The sequence below is a fragment of the Hypomesus transpacificus genome, chromosome 19 (genome assembly GCF_021917145.1).
Source record: "Hypomesus transpacificus isolate Combined female chromosome 19, fHypTra1, whole genome shotgun sequence".
NCBI classification, from domain to species: Eukaryota; Metazoa; Chordata; class Actinopteri; order Osmeriformes; family Osmeridae; genus Hypomesus; species Hypomesus transpacificus.
The window spans coordinates 7,077,050-7,091,545 of record NC_061078.1 but is presented as its reverse complement, the minus strand read 5'-3'; the positions used below and the strand labels follow the sequence as shown (position 1 = coordinate 7,091,545).

At 43.7% G+C, this 14,496-nt stretch overlaps 2 protein-coding genes across 3 annotated transcripts; both read right to left on the bottom strand.

Moving 5' to 3' along the window:
• Positions 1 to 791: 791 nt before the first annotated feature.
• On the bottom strand, positions 792 to 3,014 carry fgf19 (fibroblast growth factor 19). The gene is made up of 3 exons (XM_047042490.1): positions 2,720 to 3,014; positions 2,505 to 2,608; positions 792 to 1,627 (listed from the first exon to the last, which is right to left on the bottom strand). The coding sequence occupies exons 1-3, from the start codon at positions 2,931 to 2,933 to the stop codon at positions 1,316 to 1,318; spliced, it is 630 nt and encodes a 209-aa protein (XP_046898446.1). The 5' UTR covers positions 2,934 to 3,014; the 3' UTR covers positions 792 to 1,315.
• Positions 3,015 to 6,687: 3,673 nt separating this feature from the next.
• Positions 6,688 to 14,496, bottom strand: fgf4 (fibroblast growth factor 4). Of its 2 annotated transcripts, none has more exons than XM_047042176.1 (4): positions 13,948 to 14,496; positions 10,523 to 10,632; positions 8,139 to 9,841; positions 6,688 to 8,051 (listed from the first exon to the last, which is right to left on the bottom strand). In XM_047042176.1, exons 1-3 carry the CDS (start codon positions 14,360 to 14,362, stop codon positions 9,665 to 9,667), a joined length of 702 nt encoding a protein of 233 aa, XP_046898132.1. In that variant the 5' UTR covers positions 14,363 to 14,496; the 3' UTR covers positions 6,688 to 8,051; positions 8,139 to 9,664. The 2 variants fall into 2 exon arrangements, with proteins under 2 accessions (XP_046898132.1, XP_046898133.1); XM_047042177.1 differs by having other exon boundaries at positions 10,529 to 10,632.

The window sequence follows — 14,496 nt, the reverse complement described above, 5'->3', positions numbered from 1 at the left end:
ACAGTTCTGCAACTACGCATCGATAGATGAGAGAACTAATCAATAACCTAACCTGCAGCATCAACTCATAAGAACCGATATCCCAATTTTACCATAGGATGGGTGGTAATAAGTAGCCTATGTAGCAACAGATCGCAACTTCTACGGCTTCAATCAAATCAGAGACAAAGTTTGCCTGCCTTAACAGACGAGGGCGCCATAAAACCAAAAATCGATCGCTACCTCGTTGAAGTGCGATTTGCGGATATTGAGTTTATTGAATAGGCCTATCAGAACATTGTGTACTAGGCAAGAACAGTGATAAAAGTGTCATGCCTGCCAGAGTGTGTGGAAACCAGGTACGTAGCCCAAACGTTTGCCGATTTTCTTCACCAAGCCGTTGTAATACACTGGTTTTTACTTTACAAAGACTTCCAGGCATTATAGGCCTGTAAAGAAGAGACATGATACGTGTGTCTTAGGGTAGGAATTGTAAGCAGGACTACTTTTAACACTTTGTTCCCAACCTCCTGCACATAACAGACCCTCGCTCAGTGAACCTCATCGATAAGTCTCATTGAGGGTGCTGGTCACAAAGTGTTCAGAGATGAACTGTCTCAGAACAGTCGACAAATATTTTTTATGATGATCCCAGGTTGTTATGATAGAACACAATAGAAAAAACAACAACAAGGTAGGCCTATTACACATTAACCTTGATTATTTAAACTATTGTATTGGGATACAAATACACTGGTAAACTGTTTGAATCGTGAAAATATACATTTTGTTTATTTACAAATTTACAAAAACATTCACAGAAAGAGTGCATTTGGGCCCAAAAACAATGTGACCATGGATAACTCTATTAAATATACTAACATGCATACTATTATGGAACTAAATAAATACTCTGATGGTATTTCAGTTCCTTCTGGGCCTGCATATCAAGTGTAGTGAAAGTTCACTTCTGCCAGAAGACTCACACCTTCCAATCACCTGTCTGTCCTGAAGGTTCTGCACCAATGACATGTCTGTTCCTGATCTGAATCAGAATTTGGTTTGATCAGTCTGCACCAATCCTGGAGGTTCCTCCCAAAGGCCCAACTCAACCTGGTCCAGCCCTCCATGCACGTAAGGGAAACCCACGTCCCTTTTCTTTTCCACTTTGATGACCAAGTTCCTGGTTCATTTCTCCTTTCGTTTGTGGTGTGGGACATGTTCACCCTCCATCCTACGGTCACATGCAGCACTCTAATACCCTGAGTGGAGGACTGCAGCGCATAGTAATATCTAAACGTCTGTTTCTGGTCTTTCAATCTCTCACAACCCCTCCTCATGTGTGGCTGAAGCTGGGGCTGTGGAGCAAGACCTGTGAAAGTCTTCCAAACCCCTCCAGGATGTCTGTGTGTAGGCCTGTTGTGGGACTCTGCTCCTGGGGTCCCGTGGGTACTTCTGTAGCTCCGGTCTCCAGGGTGCTCATCCTGGGTAGGAACTGGGCAAGGGCTGGGAGACCCCTGTCTCGACCTTGGTGCCTCTGCCTATGGGGCCCCAGGCTGACCAGGGTTTCGTGCTTGTCTGAGATGTAGACATTGTAGCCATCTGAGAGCACCTTCTCCCTGAAGGAGCAGTCATCTGTATACGTGCTCTAAATAAGGAGTATAGTGGAGGGAAGGAGAAGATAGATGAGAGTTAAGTTTAATTAAGGAGAATGAAAGTCAAACAATATTCATAAAGGTTTCATTTGTGCACTGGCTCTGGAAAATGATAAAATATGATAATCCTGTACTTAATCTCTTTCTTCCTTTTCTTTCTGCCTTGTTTCCTGTCCTTCACACACAGAGAACGGCTTTTATCATGTATGTGCGTACATCCTGCTTCAATTTCCTCAAGAGTTATTGACACAGGCATGGTGTGTCAGTCAGGGGTCAAGGTTGTTGTTGCCCTCTCTTCCCTCTGTGCGAGAAACTCCGCAAATACAGACCCGCGGGCAAAGGTTGCTGCCCTTACACCAAATATTTTCAGAATACACTAAAGTATTTTCCTGAAAAGGGCTGGTTTATCTATGGTGAATACACAAAGCCTCAGTCTCCTTTGTGACTAAATGTATGTTTGCATGTGTATGGTTTGTAGGGTTGTGACTAGCATGCTGCAAGGCTCCTTAGAGATGGGCTTGACTGAAACCAACCAACAAAACAACTTCTCAATATGTTGACTTTTTTTTTGTTAATGTGCTACGATCATATAATACTTCTGTTTTGTTCTTTGCCGTCTACAAATGCAAATGTTTGCTCATATTCAACACATGAAGCAATAACCTGCCTATCTGCAGCGATGTTTCAACGGCAACATGAGTCAGACAGGTATAGCAGACGATATGTCGTGCTCTAAATGACTGCATCCTAATACATCTAACAATGAGGATAAAGTCTCGTATGTAAACTAATTGAGCCTGGTTCGAAACTGTGAGGAACGTTTGACCAATATTTTGTGGACTATCATCAGTGAGATATGTTTGTTCTTACCGACGCATAAAGTCTTCCATCGCTCTCCATACACAAATACTGAGACGCGGCTACTCCTTTGATGGCAACGCTTCCAGTGTTCACTGAGCGAATCTCTAACAAACCTGCAGCAGATGGAAATCAGGGTTTTGACCTTGCATAATAAGGGGGACCAAATCTGATATTGGTTTACACATTAAAATCTCGGTCAAAATGCGGTTGTAGATCATACTCACTTTGAGGGCTCTGCTCGACAGAGCTGTGCACCTTGCCGTCTCCTTGAAGCGACACGTGCAGTCCGTGTTTGGCTGCGTAGAGATGCCTGAGACGAACCGTCTGTCCCCATCCGTTGCTGATATGCGGCCCAGAATCCGGTAACGGTAAACTTACAACCCCGTAGCCACATACAATGTTGACGATGCAAAACGCAGACAACACCTTTACATGCATTTTTACTCTTCTCAAACCCAGATCTCCTTTTAACACTCCTTGCAGGTCTCTCTCTCTCTCCTCCAGTGGCTGTTTAGTAGTAAGCGGACATCCCCTCCTTTAAACAAGAGTTCTTATCAGTGGAATCGATGGCCCTTTTCCCCTTGCCAATTCTGAGAAACACACACCCCTGCTTGACGTCCAACAAAATCATAGTTCATGTGTGGCCATGATGCCTGAGATCTGGGGTAAACAGAAGTCTACCCCCTAATTATTTTTGGACACTATAATTTACAGTAAAGTACAAGTGGGAGAATAATTTGTTTAAAACGGTCACTAATGTGCACAATTATATGAATAATTTGTAGTTATAGCCTATCTACTACAACGATGCAATTCAAGGTAAACTTAACACCCCTATGTGTGGTGAAGTGGTGACCTAAGTGGATAAGCTTACTCGAATTGCGAAATTTGTTGGATTTACTATAGTGTTGGTGGTGTTGGGACCATTAGGAAGCTTCCTAGGAAGCATAGGCCTCTTGGCCGTGTTTAGTATAGGCTATCAAGTGAGTGCTAAAGGCTACTGCTACTATATAGCTAGTAGGCTATAATAGCCTATTTATTATAGGCTACTCTAGACTGTAGCCTATAGGGCCTACTACATACTGATGATGTTTGATTCAGCCACATGCTGGCACACAGGCAAGAGATAATCCTCGTCTGGGTCAAATAGCACCAACACATTTTCCGCTGTTATCTGATTTTGACCGAGAGCTTCCGTTGCATTCCGCACTCTTGAACTCTGCTGGCGGTTAGATTTACATAGAAGTTAAAGAGTAATTGAGAATAAATATCCCCATTCATAAATATGAAGTTAAAGCCCTGGATTGTGAGTGCTTGTATATGTAACCATCGGTTAGTCTGGTGGTCTAGAAAGGGGTTTCCAGGCAGTTGGGGGAAGCACTAAACACTCCGAGATTTTAACATCACTTTTTACATATTGTAATGACGGCGTTGAGAGATTTGTGTTCCAATCTCCCGTTACAACACAATTCTGAATCGGGAGTATGTCTACATGAACAACGCTAATCGTCTTTGATATTTTCTATATTGATACATTTTGCACTATGGTAAGCGGAATGACGGTTGTCATTTTTTTGCAAGAGAAGGATAGGGAAGGCTTGGCTCCAAACTGCTGTGGTCAATGAACACTATAAGATATTTTAACTATTGTCTCTGTGTAGCATACTTATTGACAACTAGATGGCGCAATTCGCCTGCCCTATTTGAGCTGGTGCTTGTCCAGTACAGTCCTGAGCAAAGCATCAGAAAGAATACTTTCTGCAGTGGTTTGGACTTAAGGACACTGCCATAGTGATCTGATCTGCGCAGCCCAGCCTGATGAGTCATGTTTATGACTTCCTGTATCCTTGGTGTTCAACCATACCCAGACCAGACCCTGCTGACAGAGACCCCTTACATCGGGAATCTAGTGATGTCACTCTGGAGAGAATGCTTGGCCTTTGTGTGTGTGTATGTTTATGTGTGTGTGTGGGGGTTTATGTGTGTGTGTGTGTGTGTGTTTGTGCCCAGAGTATGCAACCTACTCACTCTGGTCACTTGCCTGACCTATGATGTGACCATGCAGCTAAGTCTTCCATCGTGTGTGTCCATCTCTCTTCGCTAGCCTCTTTGCCTCTTTCCCCCTACATCCCAACTGTGTAGCCCCCCCCCCCCCCAGTCTCTGTGGTCTGAGCAACCTCCTGATTACAGGCCAGTTAGACATTTCCTGTCTGAGCCTGTGGAACTGCAGACCAGCAGGTAAGCACAGTCCTGTCAGCACCTTCTCAAGTACCTGGTATTTATCCACAAACATCTGGACAGGTTTCACACAAACACATACACATACACAAATATCACACATGCACCCACTAACACACAATTATACACATATACACATTCGTGCACACACACTTACACTCTATACAAATCTCTATGAACACACTTCACAGATGACCCTTCAAAAACAACACAACTTACCAACACCGTCTCACACTTGTAACCCCACCTCCACAAACATTCCCCTATCTCCCAACTATTCAGCAATATCCCCTCCTGAGAGGTAATATGTCAAGGAGGTGTCAGCTGACTCAGTCTCCGGCAGGTGATATGCCAGTGAGGAATCAGCTGACTTGGCTCATGCAGGTGCCAAGAAGACCAACCGTAGTTTGTCTGTGGTTCAGGCCAGGTGTGGACATTTGAATGGCTCATTTGTTTCTGAACGTAGTTATTCCTGTTTAACATGAGTCTAGCGAAGGCAATTAAGAGAGAGAGAACATTCCTTACCTAAATCAATGTGCTTGTTGGTATATGTTTGAGTAAAATTAATTGAAATGAGATAATACTATGATATATGGCTGTGCTAGTGTCATATCATCTCGACTGAAATCACAGATTAACTATGCTAAGGGATTAACAAAACCACTCTGCTTCGGAACGCGTCTGGCAACATTACAGACACAGCTGCCAAAACATCATATCTGTCATTCCTTGAGCAATGGGCTGATCCCTAGCTCCCCACCCCTAAGTGAGGTGTAAATGGTTTAGTGAATCCGCCGACTGTAGTGGTTTGCCGGCAGGGCTTTGCTTCCCCAGGCAGCCAGCCAGGGGCCTAATACAGCCATTACTAGAAGAATCCCATCTAAAATCCCAGAGCCTTAGAGACTAACCCTCAGAAACACACCAGCAAATCTCCTGTCCTCCTCTGCTTCACTCATCTTCTTCTTTATCTCACCTCCTGGAAGTTTTCCTCTCCTACAGCATCCTGCTCTTACTCTTATATTTCTTGCGTACGACAGTGGCTTGAACTCTTCCTCTGGCATGTGGATGATTGAGACTTGTGGTTCCAGCAGCTGGGTTTTAGCAGTGTCACCCAGGCAGGTTGAGGTTCTGACTGCCAGTGAGTAGGGGCTTACGAGGTGCCACAACCCTGGCATCCAGGTACTCAGGAGGGTCTGTTGGTGAGAAGATCTGCTGGAGAAGAGGTCTGCTGGGGACAGGTCTGCTGGGGTATGCTTGGGTATGCTACCCTCTGCATTACTTTCTGCATAAGCTTCCCATCTTAGCCTGTAATGTTAGCTTCCTGTGTTAGTCTCCTCTGTTAGCCTCCTCCCTGTTCTACAGTCCAAACATGGCTGCCAGTGCTCTGGTGGAACGTTGTTCTGGAAAGTCTTTGTCTTTGTCCCTTAACATAAAAGGTGGGTTTGAAATAGAACTCCATGCTGATAGGTAAGTGTACATTTCTGTGTGACACAGAAAGAAGAGAGGCAGATAGATGGAGGGCAGACACTATTCTTAGGGAAGGTTTATGGCTCCTTTAAAAGATGGCTGCCAGCTTTACTGGAGTAGAAAGCTGTCATTCTTTCAGAGAACAGCTAGGCTTCTTTTAGCCTGGGTTGTGGGGACAGAAATACATAGACAGAGCTGCTACACCTGTCTGCGCTGTCCACCAAGGTCAGCCTCCATCCAGAGATGAGTTACCAAACTGACAGTTAAACAATGACTCTAACCCTGTACATTGCCCACAACAGTGAGACAAGACAGGAAGGCACATTTTTAAGACAAAATAATGTGATGGTTGATGCAAAAGGAATTTGGATTGTTTAAAGGCCTTTTACACACCCAAAGAAAAGAAAAACATTTGAAAAAAGGTATTCACCATTGTAAGCACGTAACCAGACAGGGACATTTTTATTTTTGTTGCATCAGTGTTTTTATTAACTGCCATAATTTAGGTCTTATGTGCACAGCACATACACATAGTTCAACAGGGCCTGTATAAAACTACAGAGGTTCTGCTAAATAGACAAAATAAGAAACATCAGGACCATATGATTCAGACAGGAGGACGTTTGGAGTTCAGACCTCAGATGAAGACCAGGGTCTTGATACAGTTCTGAATGGTTGACTGAAGTATAAACTCCACAATCAGAGTTAAGCACATTATGTCCATTGCTTTTGGGAACAAATGATATGAGGAGATTTATGCTGCTAGTTAAACTCATTTTCGGAATTGACTGAATACAAATGTAGTTGACCCTAACCCTAATAGAGACAGACCAACAGCAGAAGAAGTCACTCCTGTCGTCATGATGACCTACTTACAGCAATGTTGATGAAAGTGAAATATCAATTAACATGTCTCACGGGTTTGCCCATGATCAGCCAACAGCTTAAACGTCACAGCACTAATGTGTCAATGTAATGTGGCCTTGCAAAAGCCATTTTATGTACTGTATAAAATGGTGTTCTTTTGTTTGGCTTTAAATGTTTAACATTTTCATTTTTGACATTCATTCATCTCTTTACAATGTGACAGAACCCTCACGAGATAATTAAGGCTGAAAACTGTCACCCTCTTTGTACCAACAACTTTAAGGCAGGGGTATTAAGTAGATGTGTCCCAGTTTGAAATGGAGGAGTATGTGCTTGCATGAACCTGTAGTTCACTTGCTGGTGGCTGTGATGTTTTATAAGCAAATGAGCAGGGGAGGACAGGAGGGGTGGAGTGGTGGGAAGGGTGGATGCACAAAGATGTGGATGGATGGAGGGATGAAGAGGTGGATAGCTGGAGGTATTAAAGGGTGGTGGCTGGTCAGTGGTGAGTTCAGGGAGGTGTGCCCGTGGCTGTTAAGGCTTCTGTAAACAGATTTGTTGGCTATGCAAATGAGCCCAGCTGAGGAACAGGGGTGGAACAAGGCAGCTGGCAGGTAAAATGGGCAGGGTTAGGAGACTGAGAAGCTGAAGGGGCGGATCTAGGAGTCTGGTAAGGCATTGGGGCGGAGTTAGGAGTCTGCTGTGCAGCATCTCAGCATGCTCAGCTCTGTCTGAGAGATCCTTATATTTGTGATAAGGACAAGATGGTACTGTCATATTGAGTGTTTTTGGACCAGTGAGCCCTTTAGTCGAGTTGGTTACAGAATGTGACTGTACATTGAGAACTGCAGTGCTTTGTGGAATGTTGAAACAGAGAAGAGGGACAGAATCAGAGACAAAGTGTTCAGACAACTGCACCACACCTGACAGTCTTCACTATGCTCTTCCTTATGGCCCAGCCGTCTAGACCTTGCCTCAGTATACCTAAGGATTTAATACAGTCAGTTTAGTACATTCAATGTTGTTTGTTCAATGACCACACACATTTAGATTTCAACTTTTTGTGTGTACCTTGCTGGTGTATCAATGGAATCGATATGTCCCCCCAGGTCTGTTCTTCTGAGTTAAGAGTAGAAGGAGCCTTTCTGAGTGCCAGCAGTCACCAGGGGTTATATTTACAAAATTTATAAAGAAAAATATATTGGGTTACTGGGCCAGCATAGTGTAGTCTAACAGCTGTCTGTAAATATTTCTCCCATGCTTATCCTTTCTAAAAGTATATCACAGGGTAAAGATAGCTTAAACGTGACAAGGAGCAAGCAGGACCAAGTAGCTGCAGGGACTACAAGCTGTCTGTAGAGGAAGAAAGACAGACAAACAGACAGACAGACAGACAGACAGACAGACAGACAGACAGACAGACAGACAGACAGACAGAAATACAGACAGAAATACAGACAGAAATACAGACAGGTATGTGGGCCAACAGACCAATAATCAGAGACAGACAGATGGGCAGGCAGGCCAACAGACAAGGAAAGCAGTCAACAGATACCTGACAAAAAACAGACAGATGAGGAGGGGAGTCTGTACTGTGATATTATGTCATGGCTTAGTCTAGGCAGCTCTGACACTGAACTGACACTTCTCTGTCAAACAACCGAGGATCCCTGGTGTTGGGATGCTGCCTGGAAGGGAGTGTTTTAGAATCTAAGCCTGCAAGTGTGTGTGTGTGTGTGTGTGCATGCAGCTTGTGTGCGTTATAGTGTTTGTTTTAGAGCATTTTTGTTAGTATGAGAAATCGTGTGTGAGACTTTCTTATTGTGTATTAATTTTATTGTATATGAATACCCTATGTATTCATGTCTGTTTTAAAATCATGACTGTATTTTGTGTTAGAGGCATGCCTCATCGTTTAAACCCTCGGATTCTCTGCTTGTTTGAACTAAGGTGGATGCCTCTCTATAGGTCTGACTGAGATTGACGGCAGGAAAGTTCAGAGTTCGCCTCCCTGGCAGGGCTATAAACAGACAGCGGGTCTTCAGCTCAGCTCTCTCTAACCAGCAGTAAGACGATCCTGCTTCAATTAGGCTCCCACACTGCACAAAGGAGCCCGGCATTGGACCATCACTCCCGCTCCTCCTAACACCAGTGACCTGACACGCGGGTCTCATTTGTTAGAACTTTTGGCCTTAAATTAAGAATTAAAGTTCTTTCCGAATAGGCCTAAGAGAAAAGGGATAAGAAAATAAAGGTGTACTTAAGCCCCGGGGCTGGATAATCACGGAGCGAAGATAAGCAACCGATCCTTCAAACAAACTCTCATATTTTGTCACTTAATAGCAGCAAACGTATCATAAAAAAAGAAAAAGAAATTAAAGTGGAAAACTTTCATTCCCCCTGAAGCGAGGGTGTTTCCCCCGAAGTACAAAAATGTGTTAACTTATAAATAATCTGATATTTACAAACTTGAAACGTATAATTAAAGTAGGATACACTTAGTCAATTCTCTTGCATAAAACTCCTTTTAAAAGTGCATCGTTTGGAGTCCCCCTCTTGCCCCCTCCGTGCTTAGCTTCAGTCTATTTCGGAGTGGCTCAGATTCTTGGCAAGAAATGCGTCACCGTCATGGCCGGTGATACTCGGTTTCCTCTTTTTGTTTTACCGGTCTTGCTCAGTCCGATGTACATCCCCGGGTACGCCACCGACTCATAGGCGTTGTAATTATTCGCCAAGAGTTTCTCTTTAAACTTGCACTCGTTGCTGTAATGAACCTGCAACATAAGTGTTAGAGTAATTAATATTCAAACATTAGCTTTTTCGTTACTTTGTGAATTAGCACAACACACTAATACAGAGTCCTATGTTATAAGGACTATTCGAAATCACATAGCCTAGGCCTATTTAATGTTGTTAATGTCAAACTTTCCCTAATTACATCAAATCAGTAGTGAAGTTTTCGTTAACTTATTAGCCTCTCATTACTCCTTTTTTCGTCTCTGCGTCATCTGTCTTAGCTGATGATAGGCCTATAAACGCGGGTGTCGCGTAAAAAGCACAATGAAAGTGACATTTAGAAATATAGAGAGAACAAGACAGAGCGAGAAAGAGACACACACGGAGACGGGTTGTGTTTCTGAGTGTATTTGCGTATGTAGGTGGGTGGTCTTTGTGGCCAGTTCATCTTCGCGCAGGGAAGGACAGTAGGTGCGTGTGGTGGCTGGCAATGCCAGGAATGGAATGTGCCGTTCCTGGGTTTATCCGGCCCACAACGAAAACACGGGCCGGCTCTGGAGGCATGCCATGACCGAGCTCAACAATGTGACGCGAGAGGGGCTGCCGGGTACGGCGGAGGGAGGGATCATTACAACTCAAATGGTGACATGTCATCGAGCAGGGCTACAACGATAAGAAACATCAATGCCAGCGGAAATCAACCGTAAATCATCTCGTACACTTACGGATCCGTATAGCTTCCCTTTGCTGTTCATGGCCACGAACAGACCGCCCCGGACCCCGAACAGAGTCACGATTCCCCTCTCAACCGGGGATATCTCGAGCAGGCCTGGAGGAAGGAACATATTAAACAGTCAGGTTCACCTGCCCAAGCTCGCGCCGCCGCCTGTTATCATCACCAGCGGATGGAGACGCAGCTTGACATCCATGAGATAATCACCCCCACCTTTCCTCCACCAGCCCACTATTATCCACTGCAGGTGTAGCCACTCACTTTAGGCGGTGCAGTCGTGGATGCAGGATGAATACACCCTTATTGTGTTATGGTAAGGAGGATGAGTATCATTACCCACATCTTTGAATTGAAAAAAAAAACAAACAAACGTAAGAGAGTTTGAGAAAATACTTCTGTCACCTTTACGCTACTGGTTAGACAGACCATCATTAGGAGCTAAATCTTTTTTTGCGTTTTGGACGTCCATATGGACGTCCATAGACTGACGGCGATGGCTGCTGATCTTTGCCTGGATGGACGGACGGCGATGCTGTTCAGAGTGCCGTCCATAGAGGGAGCATATATTTTGGACGGCGTCATAGCCGTCCATATGGACGGCGATGCTGTTCAGAGTGCCGTCCATAGAGGGAGCAGATATTTTGGACGGCGATGGATTAGCAGGGACGTCCCTCGTGCCGTCCATAGAGGGAGCAGGTATTTTGGACGGCGTCATAGCCGTCCATATGGACGGCGATGCTGTTCAGAGTGCCGTCCATAGAGGGAGCAGATATTTTGGACGGCGATGGATTGAATGTTTAGCAGGCTGTTGAGCTAACAGAACTGCCGAAGGCTACCATAGCATGTAGCTAGCTACATTAACTTTGGATGACTCAATCTTTTGTCAAGTTAATTTGTATGAATTGCATGTTAGTGCAATATTTACGCATTTATTCTGTTTTTTTACATAATCAGCAGTATGATCTCATGACAATATAGACTTGAAAAACAATATGTTATGGTTTGGGTTTGCCTATAGGCTACATATATTTTAATTATTTCGAGAATTGTTAATAAAGACTCATTTAACATTTTAAAATTTGGAGTGTTAGGCCCATAGGCTATTACGTTTTGCATTTGTCTCCGCTCAAAGTGGTTCGTGCGCAACATTGGAGCTACTGACTGTTGGCTCCAAATCCACCCATAAAACACTTTAAACTGACGGCTTAAAAGACCTAAAGGGCAATGTATTTCATAGGGTCATAACACAATGTTAAAATCTTAATTGAGTCTTTATTAACAATTCTCGAAATAATTAAAATATATGTAGCCTATATCTAGGCAAACCCTAACCATAACATATTGTTTTTCAAGTCTGTATTGTCATGAGATTCTATTGTTGATTGGCCTACTTTTGTATGTTAAAAATAAAATAAAGGCGTAAATATATAGCCTTCACTTAAATGCAATTCATACAAAATAACGTGACAAAACTTATTGAGTCATCCACGGTTGTTGTAGCTACATTCATGGTAGCCTTTGACGGCTTTGGTTTGGCTCAACACATTGTATTGTGTTTTGCATTGGTCTCCGCTCCAAGCGAGTGTTTGTTGTTTTGCGTTTGTCTCCGTGCGCAAAGTTAGTGCGCAAGATTGGAGCTACTGACTGGTGGCTTCAAATCCACCCATAAAACACTTTAAACTGACGGTTTAAAAGACCTAAATGGCAATGTATTTCATAGGGTCATAACACAATGTTAACATTTTAAATGAGTCTTTATTAACAATTCTCGAAATAATTAAAATATATGTAGCCTATAGGCAAACCCAAACCATAACATATTGTTTTTCAAGTCTATATTGTCATGAGATCATACTGCTGATTATGTAAAAAAACAGAATAAATGCGTAAATATTGCACTAACATGCAATTCATACAAATTAACTTGACAAAAGATTGAGTCATCCAAAGTTAATGTAGCTAGCTACATGCTATGGTAGCCTTCGGCAGTTCTGTTAGCTCAACAGCCTGCTAAACATTCAATCCATCGCCGTCCAAAATATCTGCTCCCTCTATGGACGGCACTCTGAACAGCATCGCCGTCCATATGGACGGCTATGACGCCGTCCAAAATACCTGCTCCCTCTATGGACGGCACGAGGGACGTCCCTGCTAATCCATCGCCGTCCAAAATATCTGCTCCCTCTATGGACGGCACTCTGAACAGCATCGCCGTCCATATGGACGGCTATGACGCCGTCCAAAATATATGCTCCCTCTATGGACGGCACTCTGAACAGCATCGCCGTCCGTCCATCCAGGCAAAGATCAGCAGCCATCGCCGTCAGTCTATGGACGTCCATATGGACGTCCAAAACGCAAAAAAAGATTTAGCTGCCTCTCCAGACCATGATGACAGTCTCATCATCTAGACGGACATGCGCATCTGAGCTGGGATTGAAGGTTGTCTCGCTTCTAAAATGTTTTTCTTTTATGACGACGAGGCGTTCAAAGAGAATCTATGTAATGTATCTCCCTTGAATTTTATGCTACGTCTCAAAATAGGCAAAGGCAACACAAAACAACCTCTAGGTTCCCAGACTGGCCGCCTGTCCCGTCCAGAGGCCTGTGTCTCATACAGGAAAAGCTCCACTTGCCATAAAACAAATAAATAATGACTGTTATTCTTTGTGTCTGCAAATGTCTTCGAATATGACAGTGTCTGGAGCGGACGTTAATTAGGCCGGTTGGGACAAGGGGTTAATCTACCGGAACAGATGCGTCTATCTCCGTCCCCTCGGTTTGGACCTTGGCTCGGCTCCCATCTGGCTCTAGTTTCAAACAGCGCTTTCAGGAGTGGAAAGCACCCATATAGGCCCTAATGTTACATTCCAGATGTGTGGGTCCATGGTCATATGTGACATATCAGAGGATGCTTGTTTACCTGAACATGGCCTTCAATGTCAGTTAACAGTTAACCGACAACACACCAGTCTCGGTCTGCAATACCTCATCTGAACATAACCCTGATGAGACAGAGCTATCAACAGACGCCTGATGCTAAAATCTTTAAAGACAGCGGCTGATCTCACTCAATCAACACTGATATACACATTATGTAGCATTCCTCATATGCCAACGAATTTAGCCCATATGTCACAAAACGTGTCCTCAAATAATGCTTTGTCATGCAGGCCTATACATATAATTAGGCAAGTCTACCAGATTCATTAAAATAAGTTATATTTATTTGCAGAAAGCATTAGTCTCAAACACGAATTTTCATATAGGCTATTTGGAAGTCACGTTAAAATAAATGATCGGCCTATCATAACAACAACCTCAATGACAAGTATAATATCAAGCCAGAAAGGACACCTTTGTGTCACATTTCATTAAATATAATAATGACAACGCTCCAAGCAAACTTACTGTATCGATTTTCATTGTGCACTCCAGTTATCTTTCCATCTGGTAGCACTTGAATATGAAACCCAATGCCCACGTTGCAGTAAAGGCGACGTAGCCGTTTAATGCCCATAAGATAGTCGCTGTCCCGGTTAATCTCACGCTTCTCTCCGGGGATACGAGCCAAAGAGCGCGAGTAAAGGGTCTCCCAGTGTCGTTCCAACGTGCCGTTCAGCCTTCCCGGGAAGGGTGGAGCGCGCACCAGACTGGCCATGAGCCCTAGAACCAGTATTGGTAGAAGGGCCATCCTGACCAACACGGTAGCACACAGTCTGTTCAGGGACTGTACGGAACTATAAATATCTCCCCTGTGCCGGCCTTTACGTTGAACTCCAAAGAAGAAAAAACGAAAGAATAAAAAATACCAGCTACAGCTCATTCCAAGACAAAGATGCGTGTTTTATTTTACGTTTGGAGAGACAGTGATCCGTGGTTAGTAGTACTGTCCATTCCTTAGTAACGTTTACACACTCACGCGTAACTTGTTTTGGGTCCAAGGATAAGTTGAGAAGT